General features: G+C 37.4%; 1 protein-coding gene across 2 annotated transcripts in view; it reads right to left on the minus strand.

Moving 5' to 3' along the window:
• Positions 1-13133: 13133 nt before the first annotated feature.
• Positions 13134-19813, minus strand: part of UPRT (uracil phosphoribosyltransferase homolog) — a 30248-nt gene continuing 23568 nt past the window's right edge. Inside the window, exons 5-8 of one of the 2 annotated variants that reach the window (XM_061409678.1) lie at positions 17877-18038; positions 17098-17196; positions 14187-14331; positions 13134-13241 (exon numbers count right to left, since the gene is read on the minus strand). In XM_061409678.1, the coding sequence (XP_061265662.1) occupies positions 14225-14331; positions 17098-17196; positions 17877-18038 (368 nt within the window). In that variant the 3' untranslated portion in view covers positions 13134-13241; positions 14187-14224. Of the gene's footprint in view, positions 14332-17097; positions 17197-17876; positions 18039-19813 lie in introns of both variants that reach the window. The other variant, XM_061409677.1, reaches the window with a different exon arrangement.

Consider the following 19813-nt stretch of genomic DNA (forward strand, 5'->3'; position numbering starts at 1 on the left):
ATCTAGATTCAGCAAATTCATAGAGAGAGAAAGAAGATATAAGGACACCAGGGTATGGAGTGAGAGGAGAATGGGAAACCATTGCTTAATGGTTAGAGAGTTTCTGTTCCAGACAATAAAAAATGAAATAAATAGTGGTATGGTTGTACAACACTGTAAATATAATTAATGCCACTGACATGTGTACTTAAAATTATTAAAATGGCAAATTTTACATTATGTGTATTTTACCATGAAAAATAAAAACAGAGAAAAACATTCCTGGATAAATAAGAAATGAGAGAATATGATGCTAGAAGCTCTGCCTAATAAGAAATATGATAGAAGTTTCTTTAGTATGAAAATAAGTAACCTCAGGCCACTAATTCAAATTCACACACACAAAGAGTATCAGTAAAGCATATATTGATTCATAATATAATTATAAATGAATATATAAATGCACATTTCTTTCCTTTTTGCTTTAATAAAAGCAATTGTCCAAAATAATCTGCATATAATGTAACATATAATACTATCATATACTAGGAGGGAGCAAAGCCATATCAGAGTAAGGAAATGATACAAGATAGTTAAGTTGAATCTACACAAAATAATGGGGAAAAAAGAAATGATAAATAGGAAGGTTAATATAACAAACTCTATGACTATACTTTTGTTCTTTTCTAAGTTTCTTTAAAAGACATAAAATTATACAAAGCAGAGGAACCCTATGAGATCAAATTGCCAACATCCATTGGATCATTGAAAAAGCAATGATCTTTTTCCAGATGTAGATGTTCCAGTAATGTTCCAGAAAAACATCTACTTCTGCTTTATTGCCTATGCCAAAGCCTTTGATTGTGTGGATCACAACAAACTGTGGAAAATTTTTAAAGAGATGGGAATACCATGCCACCTTACCTGCCTCCTGAGAAATATGTATGCAGGTCAAAAAGCAACAGTTAGAATCTGACATGAAACAGTGGACTGGTTTCAAACTGGGAAAGGAGTACATCAAAGCTGTATATTGTTACCCTGCTTATTTAACTTATATGCAAAATACATCAAGCGAAATAACAGGCTGGATGAAGCACAAGCTGGAATCAACATTGTCGGGAGAAATATCAATAACCTCAGATACGCAGATGACACCACCTTTATGGCAGAAACTGAAGAACTAAAGAGCCTCTTGATGAAAGTAAAAGAGGAGAGTGAAAAAGTTGTCTTCCTTCAAAAAAAAAAAAAAAAAAAACTCAACCTTCAAAAAACAAAGATCCTAGCATCCAGTCCCATCACTTCATGGCAAATAGATGGGGAAATAATGGAAACAGTGAGAGACTTTATTTTGGGGGGCTCCAAAATCACTGCAGATGATGACTGCAACCATGAAATTAAAAGACGCTTGCTCCTTGGAAGAAAAGTTATGACCAACCTAGACAGCATGTTAAAAAGCAGTGACATTACTTTGCCGACAAAGGTCCATCAAGTCAAAGGTATGGCTTTTCCAGTAGTCATGTATGGATGTTAGAGTTGGACTATAAAGAAAGCTGAGTGCCAAAGAATTGATGCTTTTGAACTGTGGTGTTGGAGAAGACTCTTGACAATCCCTTGGACTGCAAGGAGATCCAACCAGTCCGTCCTAAAAGAAACCAGTCCTGAATATTCATTGGAAGGACTGATGCTGAAGCTGAAACTCCAATACTTTGGCCACCTGACGCAAAAAACTGACTCACTGGAGAAGACCCTGATGCTGGGAAAGACTGAAGGTTGGAGGAGAAGGGGATGACAGAGGATGAGATGGTTGGATGGTATCACCAATTCAATGGACATGAGTTTGAGGAAGCTCTGGGAGTTGGTGATGGGCAAAGGAAGCCTGGGGTGCTATAGTCCATGCGGTCTCAGAGTCAGATACAACTGAGCGACTGAACTGAACTGAATTATAACAATGAACTGTTGGGTTTGTAACATTTAGATGTAATACACATATAACAATAACAAAGAAGGGGAAGAAAGAATAGAGCTATACAGGAGTAACATTTCTGTTATTGGAATTAAGTCAGTATGAATCTAAACTAGATTCTGGTAAACTGAGATGTATATGGTAAGCCCTGCAGTCTAAAGTAACCAATAAGTAAATAACTCAAAAATATAGTGAACAATAACTAAAGTGTGATATTATAAAACTTAATACAAAAGAAAGTAGGGAAGGGAGAATGGAGGCACAAGAAAGATACACAACATACAGAAATGAAAAAGTAAAATGGCAGACATAAACTCAAGTACATCAATAATACTATTAAATGTGAATGAATTAATCAGTACAATCAAAAGGCAGAAATAAAATGGATAAAATAATATCTAACTACATGACGTTTATAGCAGAGAGTTTAGATTCAAAAATAAAAGTAGGCTGAAAGTAAAGATAAATCATGCAAAGAGCAGAGAGGGTGGGACAAATTAAGAGAGTAGCATTGATATATATACATTACCATGTGTAAAATAGGTAGTAGGAAACTGCTATATAACACAGTGAACACAGTTCAGTGCTGTGATGACCTAGAGAGGAGGGATGGGGGTGTGGTGGGAAGAAGGCTCAGCAGGGGGTAATATATGTATACACATGGCCGATTCACATTGTTGTATGGCAAAAACCTGCATAACATTGTAAAGCAATTATCCTCCAATTAAAAAAACAGAGTATGGGAAAATAGGAGTATTTGTTCCTTGAGAGATCAACTTGTGTCATTAAGTGGTGAGTGGGAACAGACTCAAAGAAAGAAAATTATATCTGTCCATATTGTATGCATTAATTTGTATGATAAACTAATAAAGATGTATTTTAAAATTATGCAGAAAAAAGAATAAAGTCCAAAACTTTCCTTACAATATACATGTAAATCGACTGAAAAATGGATTATATATAATTACATTTATATCAAATGTTCGGCATCAGTTGAGTTCAGTTGCTCAGTCGTGTCCAACTCTTTGCGACCCCATGAAGCATGCCAGGCCTCCCTGTCCATCACCAACTCCCGGAGTTCACCCAAACTCATGTCCATCGAGTCGGTGATGCCATCCAGCCATCTCATCCTCTGTCATCCCCTTTTCCTCCTGCCCCCAATCCCTTCCAGCATCAGGGTCTTTTCCAATGACTCAACTCTTCACATGACGTGGCCAAAGTATTGGAGTTTCAGCTTCAGGATCAGTCCTTCCAAAGAACACCCAGGACTGATCGCCTTTAGAATGGACTGGTTGGATCTCCTTGCAGTCCAAGGGACTCTCAAGAGTCTTCTCCAACACCACAGTTCAAAAGCATCAGTTCTTCCGCACTCAGCTTTCTTCACAGTCCAACTTTCACATCCATACATGACTATTGGAAAAACCATAGCCTTGACTAGATGGACCTTTGTTGACAAAGTAATGTCTCTGCTTTTGAATATGCTATCTAGGTTGGTCATAACTTTCCTTCTAAGGAGTAAGCATCTTTTAATTTCATGGCTGAAATGTTCAGCATAGGCCAATCCAAAAAAGTAAGAAGTAGTTTAGTGGTTTCTAGGGACTGGTGGAAGGAAAATAGAGTGACTACTAATAAATACAGGATTTCATATTAGGTTGATGAAAATGTTCTGGCATTAGATTGTGGTGGTTGCTCAATTTTATGAATATACTAAAAACCATTGAATTAAATGTTTTAAGGGTTATTTCATGGTATGTGAATTATTTCTCAATAAAAAGTTGGCAGAAGACAAAGGCATGAAATCTTACATACATTTATGAATGTGTGCTCATGTGCCAACATGAAGGCAACCAAAGAATTACTCCCCGCTAGACTCCTCTACTTTTGTAGGGAATCTATGGAAGTAAGAGTAGGGAGGATACTGTAAAACTATACAACCCTTCCCCACATCACTTCAACTTTCCTTTTTCCTACTTAATCCAGTGATTTCAGGACCAGGACTACAGTAGTACTTGCCAGAACCATGATGATCCCTAAGCAAGAAACTCTTGTTTAAACCTTCAAAACTATATGCCAGAATTTATCAGGCCCTTTTGGGATAGATTATACTTTTGAGAGAGTCAATTCCTAGGCAGGTTGATAAGAAGTCTAGAGGTCCCCAAGGAGAGAGGGGTCTGGAATTCTCAAGGAGGAGGAAAGGGCAAACTTTTTTTTCTCACTCTACCTTCCTTATAGACTGTCTTAGTCACATAAAATGTTTTTTTTTTTTTTTCCTTTAAGCCTGGAACTGATGATTACACAACAAACAACTCAGTTTAAACTCTGTACTAGCGATTCTATAACAACAATGTATCCTGCTCGAGGACAGTTTCTCCTTTCTGAAAACCTTCTGACTAATCCTATCTTAGAATGTATATTACATTGGGTCTGGGAATGGGTCTGGTAGGATCTTTCTATTGTTAAATTCTAATCCTGTTGTCCTAAAATGTAAATTGTGGGAGTGGGTCTGGTAAAATTTTTACAACCTTGAGACATTCTTTAGATTAATTGTAATAACCAATTTAAAAAAGTATATAACTCCCTTGCTAACACTAGCAAAGGAGGCACTCTCCATCCCCCTTGTGATGTCTATGTCAGAAGCTTTCTCTGTCCCTTTTCTTACTTTAATAAAACTCTGCTACACAAAAGCTGTTGAGTGATCAAGCCTGATCCCTGGTCCTGAAGCTAAATCTTCTTCAGAGATCACGAATCCGACACCATTCACCATAACCTATCACTTTCAACCCCCTACTGCAAAACTGGAATTGACAATGACTGCAGCTGTATTGCCTAGTGGCCAAGATAGCCCACTAGTTCTTTATCTGTGTAACCCTACTCTGTATGAATGGAAATGGACTGAAAGGAAAGCATTTGCTAGACTTACTGTTGTTGCTAGCAATTTGAACCAACACTATCACTGAATCTAACCTTCCTTCCAAAGATGGGAAGGTTTGGTTTAAAATCAATAACAAATACACTGGGACGACCCAGAGGGATGGTATGGGGAAGGAGGAGGGAGGAGGGTTCAGGATGGGGAGCACATGTATACCTGTGATGGATTCATTTTGATATTTGCAAAACTAATACAATTATGTAAAGTTTAAAAATAAAATAAAATGAAAAAAAAATAAAAAAAAATAAAATCAATAACAAATACAAAGAAGGAAAAATAGCAACTGAAGGTAAAAGAATGAATAAATGGCTTAATGGAACAAGAGGGGTCCAACATTACACTGGTTCTTCAAGAGAGGTTCAGAGGAAGAGAAAAATATTTATGCACACAGACTGGTATAATTATACAGATGCCTGACACAGGATGAAGCTGTATATGTGCCCAGACCAGTCCCATTTTGGACCTTAACAAGGTTAAATAGAAGCCTGCAAGTGTGAATGGTATTACTCTGAGAGACATTCTGGTCATGTGCTATGATGATGAACAAGATCAACTGTTAATGGCTGAATGGAACTCTATTAATGTACCATTATCTTTTGATTTATAAACAATATCATTTAGGAAGAAACTTCTAATAATTATGCTCTACTAAACTATCAAATCATGCACCATACAGCTACTGGAAAACTGATCATTGTGTTGACTGTAAGCTTTGGTCACCTAATATTTATGTTCCTGGCTATTATGGAGAGAATATAGCAGCTGCATGCCTATGATGCTAAAATGTGCTGTGCATATCCTAGTTTCTGTGGGTGTAAAGCTACTAAATAAAATAGAAACAATGGGTTTTTGATAGGAATAAGGTAGTAGGCATCGTAGTGTTAGCTTGTGTCCCCACAGGAAATGACCCTACCTTGAGGCAAGGAGGGCTTGGGGAGGCCTTTATGGCATACTTGGAAAAGGAAATGGCAACCACTCCAGTACTTTTGCCAAGAAAATCCCATGAACAGAGGAGCCTGGTAGGCTACAGTCCATGGGGTTGTGAAGAGTCAGACACGACTGAGCGACTTCACTTTCACTTTCATGCATTGGAGAAGGAAATGGCAACCCACTCCAGTATTCTTGCCTGGAGAGTCCCAGGGACAGAGGAGCTAGTGGGCTGCCATCTATGGGTCGCACAGAGTCGGACATGACTGAAGTGACTTAGCAGCAGAAGCAGAGTAAATTACATCTAGGTGTAACTACTATCCATATAACCTTAGTAAGAAGGACCCAACACTTTCGGGTACAAAATGTGTATCCTAGTCACACTCAGGCAATTAGTATACAATGGCAACAACATGCCTGGTAGACTGTTCCATAAGATAGCAGACATTGGTCATGATATAGAAGAGAGCTGTAGGAGAGACAGGCGCCAGTTTAAGCATCAAAAGACAAACTCATCTCATTTTTAATGAGTGGCAAACAGAAGAAAAAGTTGTGTTAGTGAGAACAGACTAATCAGCAGCGATACTCTTTCAGAAGAAAAGAAAAGAATGGGAATCAGCGTGGGGAGATGATGGAGCTTTAGTGAACTAGAGCGGGCAGATTCAATGAATAGCGCTGTGCAATGCTAGGCCTCAAGGTTGGGAAAAGCCTTGCACTCTAATCCTCAACAGAGTCTCTTGACAATTTAAAAACAGACTGAGCCTGAATCAGCAATGGGTCGTTGACTCCAGCTAGGGCACATTTCTGGAAACATTTTAGACCTTCAGACTTATGGAAGTTCTCTGGGGGCAAAGAGTTATTTGCATTGATGTAACTCTGCTACCCTTCATCCCAAGAATGGATCAAAATAAGATATACCCTGTAGTGTAGTTATAGCAGGAATCAGAACTATACTGAATCACACTCTTCTACTTGCTGTAAGAAAGAGATAGGCCACGCCACACAACAGCACACAATGGAGACAGTCTCAGTAAAATCATGGGAACTACAAAGAGATGACTAGCTTTGTTTCCATATTAGGGACACAATTTATATGTTGACCCTAACCTCCAGTAACTCAGAATGTGACTGTATAGGAGACAGGGCCTCTAAAGAGGTGATTAAGTTAAAATCAGGCCATTAGCATAGCCCTTCCCAAGTGGCACTAGTGGTAAAGATGTAAGAGATGTGGGTTCGACCTCTGGGTCAGGAAGGTCCTCTGGAGGTGGGCATGGCAACCTACTCCAGTATTTTTGCCTGGAGAATCCTATAAACAGAGGTGCGTGGTGGGCTACAGTCCATAGTGTCTCAGTGTCAGACATGACCGAAGCAACTTAGCATGTATGTATTATGACTGGCATCCTTATAAGAAATGAGAGCATGCAAGTGGAGACATGGGATGTGTACACACAGAGGAAAGACCATGTGAGGATAGAGGAGGCAGCTATCTGCAAGCCAAGAAGAGTCCTCAGAAGAAACTAAACCTGCCAACACCTTTATCTTGGACTTCTAGACTACAGAACTAAGAAAATAAATTTCTACTGTTTAAGTCACTCAGTCTATGGTATTTTGTTATGGCAACACTAGCAAATTAATACACATATAACTTAGAACCTGGAAATTACCAAAATCCTGGCCAGTTGCAACAATCAGTTCAGTTCAGTTCAGTCACTCAGTCATGTCCGACTCTGCAACCCCATGAATCGCAGCACACCAGGCCTCCCTATCCATCACCAACTCCCGGAGTTCCATCGAGTCAGTGATGCCATCCAGCCATCTCATCCTCTGTCATCCCCTTCTCCTCCTGCCCCCAATCCCTCCCAGCATCAGAGTCTTTTCCAATGAGTCAACTCTTCGCATGAGGTGGCCAAAGTACTGGAGTTTCAGCTTTAGCATCATTCCTTCCAAAGAAATCCCAGGGCTGATCTCCTTCAGAATGGACTGGTTGGATCTCCTTGCAGTCCATGGGACTCTCAAGAGTCTTCTCCAAACAATAGCCACACATAATAACATCTTGTAAGTGGATAAAGGCCAGTTATGCTGGAAAGTATAATAGATAACCTCTCTGATTTTTACTGGCATGTGGAAAGAAACAAAACTGGACTATAACCATAGTGTGAAAGAGTTTAATATTAGCGTTGCTGGTAAGATTCTATTACCTCATACAAATATTGATAAGTTTATGTATTGGGAAATTAAATTAAAGACTCCTTAGAATGTGGTATCAATGGAAACTGGTTGGTGTTAAAAGGAACTAGATGTAGTTAACATCAGTTAATTAATGTGATTCAATGAAGTTAATTAATGTGATTCTACACAAGTTTATCATAAGGTACAAATAACTATCAGCCAAAGACAAAGTAATACAAAAATATGGAGATGTATATAATGGTTTTATAGGATGGACTAGTTGTTTCTTCATGTCTATCAGTACCTCCATGTTGGGCATATTCATGTTAATGTATTACTGTATATTTTATATAAATGCTATACTAAATACAGGTACTAAGAAAAATACCATCATTTTCCTATAAGTGAGCCAAAGATCAAGAGGGCAAATTTTGCAGGAAAGAGTTAACTTAGCAGGTCTTAGGTGCTCAAAATTTGCACACTCCCTAAAGAGTTTATTTTCATTAAAGGCTCTTGTCCAACTACTAGGAATTGAGCTCTTAGAATGTTTTAACTCATAGAACTGTTTCTGTACACTCGGAGCTTTGAAACACACTATACCAATATGTCTAGGTGGTCTGTGTAAGTAATGTGATTTATGGTGAACATTTGCTTTCCTTAGGTGATCTGTTTTGCAAACTGATCAATCATGCAGGCACTGGGTACCTATGTGACCAAATCCCAATTAAAAACTCTGGAGTCTTAAGCAAATGAACTTCCCTGGTAGACTACACTTTGCACACATTATTCCATCTATAGATAGAGGAATTAAGTGTATCCTGTGCAGTTCTACCAGAAGAGGACTCTTGGAAGCCTGTACCTGATTTTCTTCAGACTTTATCCCATGCACCTTGATGATTGTGCTTCATATTCTTTTGCTGTAATAAATCATAAACATAATGAATTCTGATTCCTAATGAGTTCTGCAAGTGGTCTGGGGGATCCTTGACATAAGCACACATCAGTTCAGTTCTACATAGAAATACCCAATTAACATAAAAGAAAGCAGTAATGGAGGAATAGACAAACAAAATAAGATATATAACACATATAGAAAACAAATAGCAAAATGGCAGATGTAAACCCTACTGGCACCCCACTCCAGTACTCTTGCCTGGAAAATCCCATGGATGGAGGAGCCTGGTAGGCTGCAGTCCATGGGGTCGCTAAGAGTTGGACACAACTGGGCGACTTCACTTTCACTTTTCACTTTCATGCACTGGAGGAGGAAATGGCAACCCACTCCAGTGTTCTTGCATGGAGAATCCCAGGGATGGTGGGGCCTAGCGGGCTGCCGTCTATGGAGTCGCACAGAGTCGGACACGACTGAAGTAACTTAGCAGCAGCAGCAGCAAACCCTGCTTTATTACTAATTGCATTAAATATAAATGGAAGAATAACAGCAGATGATTAATAACATGCAAGAAAGATGGTGAAGCAACATCTTCATGCTACTGAAAGAAAAAAAAAAAAAAAAATGCCAACCTAAAATTCTACACTGGCGAAATATCTTTCAAAGCAGAGGTGAAGGAACTCCCCTTGGCTATCCAATGGTTAAAATGCCACACTTCCACTGCAGCAGGACATAGATTAGATCCCTGGTTGGTGAAGTAAGATCCTGCATGCTGCATGGCACAGCCAAAGAGTGAAAACAAAAAAAAGCAGAGGTGAAATGAAGACTTTCTCAAACACCCAAAAGCTGAAAGACTCTCTTACTAGGAGACCTGCACTATAAGAAATATTAAAGGAAGTCTTTTGTGTAGAAAGAAAAATAATATGTGAAACCTGAATCTATACAAATAAATGGAAAGCACCCAATATGGATAAATTAAAATGACTTTTCCCCTTATTTCTTCTTACATAGTTTTAAAAGATAACTGTTGAGAGCAAAAAATAATAATAACACATTGCAGAGTTGAACATATGTAGAAGCAAAATGTATGACAATAACAGCACAAAGGCTGGGGAAGGGGGAATGGAAGCATTTTAAGTTCTGAAAGGTGAAATAGATTGTGATAAGTTAAAGGTATATATACTATAAACCCTAAAGAAACCACTAAAAAAGCATTATATCTAATAAACCATTAAAAAAGACAAAATAGAATCATAAATATTCAATTAATCCAAAGAAGGTCAAAAAGAAGACAAAGCAAATAAAGAACAAATGGGACTTAACAGACGGCAAATAGCAAAATGGCAGATTAAAACCAAGCATATCAACAATCACGTTAATTAAAATGATATAAACACACCAATTAAAAAAGAGATTGTTGAACTGGATTACAAAAAGAAAGATCTAACACCAGGCTTCCTGAAGGGTTAAATATAAAAACACAATAAGTTAAAAGTAAAAGAATGAGAAAAAATATACCATATATATACTATATACTATCAAAAGAAAGCTGGAATGTTTATATTAGTAACAGCCGAAGTAGATTTCAGAACAAAGAATATTACCATGGATAAAAGGAGACATTTCATAATGACAGAGTGTCAATCCATCAAGAGGACAAAACAATCTCAAAAGTTCATGCACTTAACAACATAGCTTCAAAACATATGAAGGAAAAACTGATAGAATTGAAAAGAGAAACAGATGAATCCAAAATTTGTCTGAGATTTCAACACCACCTCTCAATAATTGATGGAAGGAATAGACAGAAAATTTGTAAATAAATCAAAGACCTGAGCAACACTCAATCAACATAACCTAATTGACATTTATAGAACACTCCATGCAACAACAGTCGTTATACACATACTTCTAAAGCACACAGGGAAGATTTACCAAGAGAGACTATATTATGAGCCATAAAACAAATAATTTAAAATTGAAAAGGATTCAAATCATATGAAATGTATTCTCTGAATTAAATTAGGAGTCAATATTGAAAAGGAATCTAGAAAATCCAATAAATATTTGAAAATTATATAGCACATTTCTAAACAGCCTTAGGTCAAAGAAATCAAAAGGGAAATGAAAAAGTATTTTGACCCAAATGAAATGAAAACACATTTCAAAATTTGTGGGGTGTAACTAAACCAGTATGTATAGGGAAATTTGTACCTAAATGCTTACATAAGAAGAAATGTCTGAAAAAAAAAAAGGAATGTCTGAAATCAAGTTGTGGCCATCAGACCAGCAACATGGGTATCACCAAGGAATTTACATATGCAAGTCCTTGGGCCCTACTTCAGACCTACTGAACCAGAAACTCCAGGCGTGAGGCCCAGCCATCTGTGGCCCTCCAAGTGATTCTGCAGGACGTTCAACTTTTGAGAAACACTGATGTATACTGCTTCTTGTTTTTATTGTGTTAGGATTTCTTCAACACGGAGTCTACAGTTTATACTGTGGTAAAGTTCATGTCATTAAAAACAATATAGTTTTGGATAGTCTGCTAATTTTTTGTCATTTAGAAATCTTCCTGGATTCAGAGAGTCTTGGCAAGTGATTGTGCTGTGCTTAGTCATTCAGTTGTATCCAACTCTTTGCAACCCCAAGGACTTCTCTATCATGGGGATTCTGCAAGCAAGAATACTGGAGTGGGTTGCCATGCCTTCTCAACCCAGGGATTGAACCCGGGTCTCCCGCATTGCAGGTGGATTCTTTACCATCAAGCCACCAGGGAAGCCACCAGGCAAGTGATTAATTCTACAAATAATGCTTCATTTGTTAAAAAGATCCAAACTTCAGAAGACATAGTTACAACTGTTTTTGAAATCTCCAGGGGAAATGTAACACCACTGAACAATTCCTACTGCCTATAGTAGGAATTCTCTTCATGTGGGAACCAAATATAATCAATTACCAATCATGCATAGTGAAGAAAAGGAATAAAGACATATTAAATTTAAATAGCTGATAATATAAAATTAATTTGCTTGAAATATGGTTTTATAACTATACTCAAATATGAATTTGTCTCATGTTCTAGAAAGTCACTTCTAACAAAATATTGAAACCCTAATATAAGCACTACCTCAGAAGCACTGATGCCTACAGTGGTAGACATCATCTTTCCAACTAATTCAATGCATCAACCTAAAGAAGATCTGGTCTCTATCTAAATTTGCTGACTCACATCTTTCCTGGGATAAGGAGAGAAAGATTTTGGTTTCAATTCGCTTCAGTTACAGCTTCTGCTAATCAGGACAAAAGGAAATCCACATTGTATCAAAATATTTAACTGACAAGTATAGATGATAAGAATATGAAAGCAACATTTGCCTTGGAAGAATTGTAATATGGGTAATCTATTAATCTTGGTTTGTTATGACAGTATTCAAAAATAAAGGGAAAAATATAGTGAAGTGCTTCTAGACTCCAAAGGGAAAATGTAATCCATCATATACCAGTTTTTCTTCCTTTTCCCAAATCTTTGCTGCCTTCTATCAGCTTTGGTTTTCTGTGAGTATGGTTTCAGTGTGTCTGCCCTTTGATGCCCTCTGGCAACACCTACCATCTTACTTGGGTTTCTCTTACCTTGGACGTGGGGTATTTCTTCATGGCTACTCCAGCAAAGCGTAGCCACTGCTCCTTACCTTGGACGAGGGGTATCTCCTCACCACCGCCCTTCCTGACTTTCAACATGGGATAGCGCCTCTAGGTCCTCCTGCGCCCGCGCAGCCACCACTCCTTGGACATGGGGTTGGTCCTCCCGGCTGCCGCCCCTGACCTCGGATGTGGGGTAGTTCCTCTCGGCCTCCGCCCCTGACCTCGGACTTGGGTAGCTCTTCTCTGCCGTTCCTGCGCCATTGCAGCCTGGCACTCTCGGCCACTGCCCCTTACCTCGGACGTGGGGTAACTCCTCTTGGCCACCGCCCTTCGGGCATGGGTTCCCTCGGCTTCTGCCCCTGAGCTCGGACTGGGGTAGCTCCTCTCGGCCACGCTGAGTGCGCGCTGGTCGCAGCCGCCGTCGCGCTTAGTGCTGAGATTCATGAGGTGGCCAAGAGTCGGACACGACTGAGCGACTGAAGTGAACTGAACTGATCTGCTTTGGTTCTTTTTAAGAAACTGCCTGCTACTCTTTTCGGTTTTTTTTTGTTTGTTTGTTTTAAACAGAAGCCACAACAGCTGCCTATGGGACTATGGGAGTATAATTAATCAAGTAATCAACCAGCCACCACTGTTAAAGTGTTTTAATATCAATGTAAAATGAGATCAGGATTCTACAAGCAAGTTTCAGAATGTGAACAGCGATTTCTAAGATGATTTCTCTTCTTTTCAGGAGCCTAAATATAAACACATATAAATCTTAGGATTTTTTTAATATCAAGTATTTTTCTCATTTTAATACAACTATAATTGACAAACATGCAAAATAACTAAGCTCCAAATCAAAGACTTTTAGTAGAAACATCCAAGTGAAAAATGAAGCATTTTAATTTACTTATTGGCCATAAACTCAGCAAGAAACCATCTTTCCTCCCATATCTCAGAAAAACCACCACCAACTAATTTATTTCTAGTGCATCAATACCATTAACACTATTTAACCCTCCTTTGTCAGCATCCAGATATCCCTGGTTCAAACTAAGTAAATTAACGTCACAGTTCCAGTGCTGGAAATGCCCTACTATCCTCTTCACTGCATTACACTGACAAAGCACCTACCAACAATGCATAGGGTAGGAAACGAGCCACGAAGAACATAATGGCTTAACTGAAGAGTGCCAATTGAGTGAGGATATTAGTGGAAATGTAAAATTCTAGGAGGTATTCTTTTTTCATTCTCTCCAAGTTACCAACATGTATAGTACCACAAAGTAAAGAGTAGGGGAAGGTAACAACAGCCACATACATGAAATCTCCCTAGAACTAAAAGCAAACTAAACAAAATGCAAACTATAGTGGGCCAATGAACTGACTTCCATTTGGGTTTTATTTGTGGCTGCAAGCAACCTCTAAACTGAGATTCATAAATTAGGGAACAGTTTCAATGCACTGAGGAATCAGCAATTTGTATAAGAGCATTATTAAAGCATTTTCAGAGTTGTATGTGCTTCATTGTTGAATTTGGTACCAACAGTCAAGAAATAACTAAATAATAATAAAAAAAACTCAAGTATTTCCTTTTTACTATACCTACTTCCAAACATTATAAAGTATCTTTAACACAATTTTCTATGTCATCCCTTAAGTGAATTAGCCAAACAGGTAGAAACTCAAAACATAACTGTAATATTACACAGAAGAATAATTTTCCTTCAATAACTTAGTCTGTTCCAAAGTATTTCTGTCCGAAATGTGTAGGTGCAACAGGATGAACTTCAGTAGTTAAAATTGTGATCTCCGGAAACTCTTGAATGATTGATTTGGCACCTTCAAAAATAAAAGAAAAATTGTCATTATGGTGGGATTTTTTTTAATAACATTACCTAGAATTCAGTAATTTTATGGTCAGTCAATAGGTCTACTACTGACAGAAGACAGAGAGCAATAACCTTTGGACAAACAGTTAGACTTGGTTAATCTCTTATTTATATAATTTCTGATACCTGAAAAGTTTTTATAGTAGTCAGACTATGTTTCCACCCATTCACTAATAAATTCTTAGAATCAAACTGTTTTGTATTCGATACATGAAAAATATATTCAGTTATAGCAACTTTTCCCCTAACGAGTCATTTGTTTTATTTTAAAGGCAGCTGATAGAATACAGTCCTTCTGGAAACAGGATCATACATTAGATGATGGTTTCTCAATTGGAACACATTGAAACAAGTGCAAAGACTTTTTTATTATATCACAGAAAGCTACTTTTTGAGAATTTATAACTCTAGCCTGGGCGGGGAGGAGGTGGAGGAGGAAAAGACAGGGACTAGCTTGGATCCCAGTCAAACTAAAAAGCCATAGCAAGGATGCTACAGAGGAAGATTTTTTCATCTATAATGTCAAAGAATGAGTATCCTATTCTACTAACGCATATATATGGAATTTAGAAAAATGGTAACAATAACCCTGTATGCGAGACAGCAAAAGAGACACAGATGTATAGAACAGTCTTTTGGACTCTGTGGGAGAGGGCGAGGGTGGGATGATTTGGGAGAGTGGCATTGAAACATGTAAATTATCATATGTGAAACGAATCACCAGTCCAGGTTCGTTGCATGATACAGGGTGCTCGGGGCTGGTGTACTGGGATGACCCAGAGGGATGGGACGGGGAGGGAGGTGGGAGGGGCGTTCAGGATGGGGAACACATGTACACCCATGGTGGATTCATGTCATTGTATGGCAAAACCAATACAATATTATAAAGTTAAAAAATTAAAAAAAAGAACTAACACAGTTACTTTTCTACTCCCAAAGACAGAAAACCCAATAATTATTTGGTGATCTCAAAATTTACAATGCTACCTCTGTTATATAGACAGATGACCAAGCAAATCAGCCTTTGTAACCATCAACATTTGAACTACAGGTAATTTCTCATTATGAAACAGCAAAATAATCAATGGTCTACTAAGTGTGACTCTCTCAAGTGGTTTTTCTGTAGCCTCTTCATGGTTGACTGAGATACGGAACCTTTGGAAATGAGGAAATGCTCTAACTAGAAGCAACACATTTCTCTTATAAAACAAATACAAATTCATTGTAGAACATTTGGAAAATAAAAAAAAAGCTTAAAAAATAACATAAGTCACTTAGAATTCCACCACCCTAAGACAACCACTATTAATTTCAAATAAAAATTGAATTAGTATTGTGCATCTGTCTAGCCTCTCATGTTGAGGAAAGACTTATTAGGTTTCATGTTAAACCCAAGTCAGATTTTGGTAGTCATAATAATTTGTATTAGTCATCTCTAAATTTAGTGATGACATTTTATCCTATTCTAATGCTGTTGTGCTTCTGTTGTTTTGACTGACCAAATTTTTTTTTTGTTGCAATGATGTCAAAACGTATCAAATTTTACATTTTAAATATGTGATATATTGTATGTCTATTATATCTCAATAAAGTTGCTAAAAATAGATTGATCAAACATGAGGAAAACTGTAAGCAGGTCCTGGATATGACCTTCCTATATGCAAGGCTAAAGTCACTCCTTTTCTAACTCTTAAAAAAGTCTGCAGCCTAACTCATAGTTCTGAAAGTCAACAGAAGATTGTGGTGATGGCTGAGTGGTCAGCCTCACTAAAGCTATCGTTCATTCTGCTTTTACATTTAGATTTTCTGACATCATTAAATATTTTTTCAAAAACACGATTTAACAGTTTTATATTACATACAGTTGATCCTTGAACAACATGGAGGCTAATCCACATATAACTTACAGTCAGCCCTCTGTATCTGTAGTTCCTCTACATACATGAATTCAACCAACCATGGATTGTGTTGTACTGAAAAATATCCACATATAAGTGGATCCACACAGTTCAAACCCACATTGTTCAAGGGTCAACTGTATATTTATTTAACTATTTCCAAGTAAGTCACTTATATACTTTCAAATTTTTTCTTACATGAAAATGATAGTCTCTTCAATGACTATCCTAAACACTGAATTTCTACATGCCTTTATGATTTTTTTTTTAGGATACTTTCATAATTGTCTTATGGCAAAGAAACCCAGTGTCTTAAATTAGGCTTACCTCTCTCAGTAAATGAAGAACACAAGTTCTTTCATCATGCCCTTTGAGCAGAAGTCTAAGTTTAAAAACTTCTGCTCTTTGCTTCATACTACAAAGCTTACTTCAGAAAGACCACAGGGCTAGCTAGAACCTTGATTTTCTTGCTGTTTGAGAGCATTTCTCAGGCTCAGGTGGGAAGCCAGAGAAATAGGGACCTTTCAGCCACCAGCAAGCTCTACTCAAACAGGGCCACCATGAAAACAACTGCAATTCCCTTCAGTGTGGTTAGTTCATACTTTTCCATTTGAATTTGAACATTAGAGTGGTTGAATGGTGTAAAGTATTACAACTAAGCTTAGAGATGACAAACACAGGTTATAATTATCAAAATTCAGTTAGGAATTAATGTGAAAGCAAATGAACTTTTCTTCAGGATGAATGGTTGGACAGATGCACACTTAACCACTCCATGACCATCCAGAGCCCCAGATGCTGCCTCTTGTTGAACTCACCATGAGGAGTGGAGAACAGACTGAGTAGGATAATAACACTAGGTTGAACTCCATGTTCTATGAGAACCTTTACAGCTTCAATTACAGTATTTCCAGTACCTGAAATCAAATGAAAATCAAATGCATTGGAAACTTTAACATTCATCTCAAAATACCTTTGAAGTTGCTTCAAAGTAAAAGCAGTTTAGTAATCTAACATAAGATACTCCTAGATAAAGCTTCATTTGAAGATGCCCATTTTTTATAAATGATGTTATTTTCAACAACAGACATAACCCATGTACTTTTCAGCTTTCAAATGCACAAGCCCTAAATTCATTCAGTATTTGAGATATCAAATGTAATACCCACCTGCTACCCCCAACTCTAGGATCTGAGCAAGCATAGGAAAAGACTAGAATAGGAGAAAAAAATATTACCTCCAAAGAGAATAAATCCTTGAGAAAACCATTGCTATACTCTGAGCTAGAAAAGGGACATATTTTAATATATATTCCGTGTTCTATATATTTTGCCTCATTAAATCTTTTGCTTCAATCTGTTAATCTTAAAATAGAAGCTTTTTGGAGCTAATAAAGTTTGACTAATGTGTATTTTCTTATTACACAATAAAAATTCCCCAGAGAACTGCCCAGGGCAACTTCAAATCCAACTGAGAAAAACAAAAAAAGAACACATTTAGAAACAGTTTCATTTTTAAAGAAGGGTACCTAGAAGGTAGGCACTAAGCTGAATTTTAACCCTAATCAAAGGTTACAAATTAAATGCAAACAACTCACTGAGAATTGGATACATCAGAAGGACTTTTCTTCTGTAAATGTCTGGGGGGAACTTGGCATAATATACTTTGGCTCTTTGTGTCTCCTCATCACTCTGAATCAGGATCTTTCCAATTCGTATGGATCGACAGCAGTCTCGTAAACCTTGTTCCATGGCCTCACCTTGAAGTAGGAAATAAAAAAGAAAGAGTGATTAAGAGTAGATAGAGTGAAAGTCTGAGAATAAGCCAAAGAAGAGCTTGTGACTATTATTAACACAATAAAGACACTGTCAAAATGGAAGCAATTCTTCTTAAGCTAATAGCTTCCACTTCTGATAAAATATGATTTTATACTTAGTTCAGGTCAATGAAACTAGGTTAAGGGCTGGTCAACGAAACTAGGATAAGCTAACTTTACTGCTGGCTTACAAGTTTTAGAGTTGTCATGCTTCCATGATTACAGGTAATAAAGTGTTTAAGCTGCTCTCTGAACTTTTCTATATCAGGAACATTTTAATTCTATTATTTTAAGGACACTGTATTACTTTCATCAGATAAAAATATAAAATATTATGGAAGAATGAGGGCTGTAGACCAAAGGCTCTCCATTTAGATCAAGCTGACATCAAGAGATATCATGTAGCCCCAGCAATGACTTCAGTGGCAGAGGCTTGGCTGGTAAACAGTGAAAAAGTAATATGCTGTTCCTTCTTCCCCCAGGGATCCAAACCAAAACCACCATTATCCCCTTGGTTTCTGAAGGTAAAGCTATTTTTGAGTCTGAATTCATTTAAGGAAGTGTTTGCTAAAAGTCAATCATTCTCACATCATCTTCAAGATTTCAGGCCACATCAAAATTCTTCTTGTACAGTTATTTACTTAATATTTTTCTTTAAATTAATTATTTTTGTTTACATTTAAGAGGAAACTGTATATCACTAGTGAAAATATAAAAAGTTTCTTTCTAATAGATATGGAAATAAACCAAGAGCTACTAAAGTTAAAAACACCCTCTCTATGCATCACTCCAAGGTCGTCTGGTATACACTAGGGGTGCAAGGACCATGCTGTTGCCTTTAGGGCAGAAGCTGGACTAAAACAGAAGAAATTGTGCCTTAAAAGTCCATCTCCATTGTCTTTACCAGTTTTAAAAGGTTGAACAGCATTGTTCTGAAAATCCTATCATTACTTAAGAGCTACTTTCTATTTTAAAAAAAGGAGCTTAAAGCTCCTGTTTTATTTGAGATATCCAGTTGTTCACAAACAGAACTTCATAGCCAGAGAAGCAATGGGAATGTTTATATGTGAAAAAAGAAAAATCCGGGGACTTTCTTGGTGGTCCAGAGATTAAGACTCCACACTCCCAGTGCAGGGGGCATGGGTTCAGTCCCTGGCAGGGCAACTAAGATCCCATATGCACAAGGTTCAGCCAAAGGGAAAAAAATTCATCTGTTTACAATGCAAGCAAGTGGGGATTCTACCATACCCTGGATCTTGTACAAAGAATAATTAATGAATTAAGTTGCTGAATGGAAATAATCATCCCCATGTAACAGGTATAGGTCCTAGTTATAGGCATGTGATTTTGCTGCACAAAGGTTAATTTACAAGGGCAATTGGTTGGACTCAAACACAAACACATTAGACTAGCAATTGGAAATACTTAGAGTTAATCACAGTTAAGTTCTTTTGCCTACATAATCACATACTCAGCAAACATAAAACTAAAAATATTAAACAAGCCATTCAGTCCAGCTCCTGACAGGGTAGGACTGTTCCTCACAAAAGAAATTTAAAAACCAGAACAAAGATTTTCTCTAGTCGAGTGCTCAAAGTTCTACAGGTCTGAATTTGTGCTATTACATACTCCATCAATCTTCAAGCTTCCCTATTCTCTCCAAGATAGTATCATTACATCCTCCTATTCTTCCACTCTCCTCTGAATTTTTCAAAGCT

The sequence above is a fragment of the Bos javanicus genome, chromosome X (genome assembly GCF_032452875.1).
Source record: "Bos javanicus breed banteng chromosome X, ARS-OSU_banteng_1.0, whole genome shotgun sequence".
Classification (NCBI taxonomy): Eukaryota; Metazoa; Chordata; class Mammalia; order Artiodactyla; family Bovidae; genus Bos; species Bos javanicus.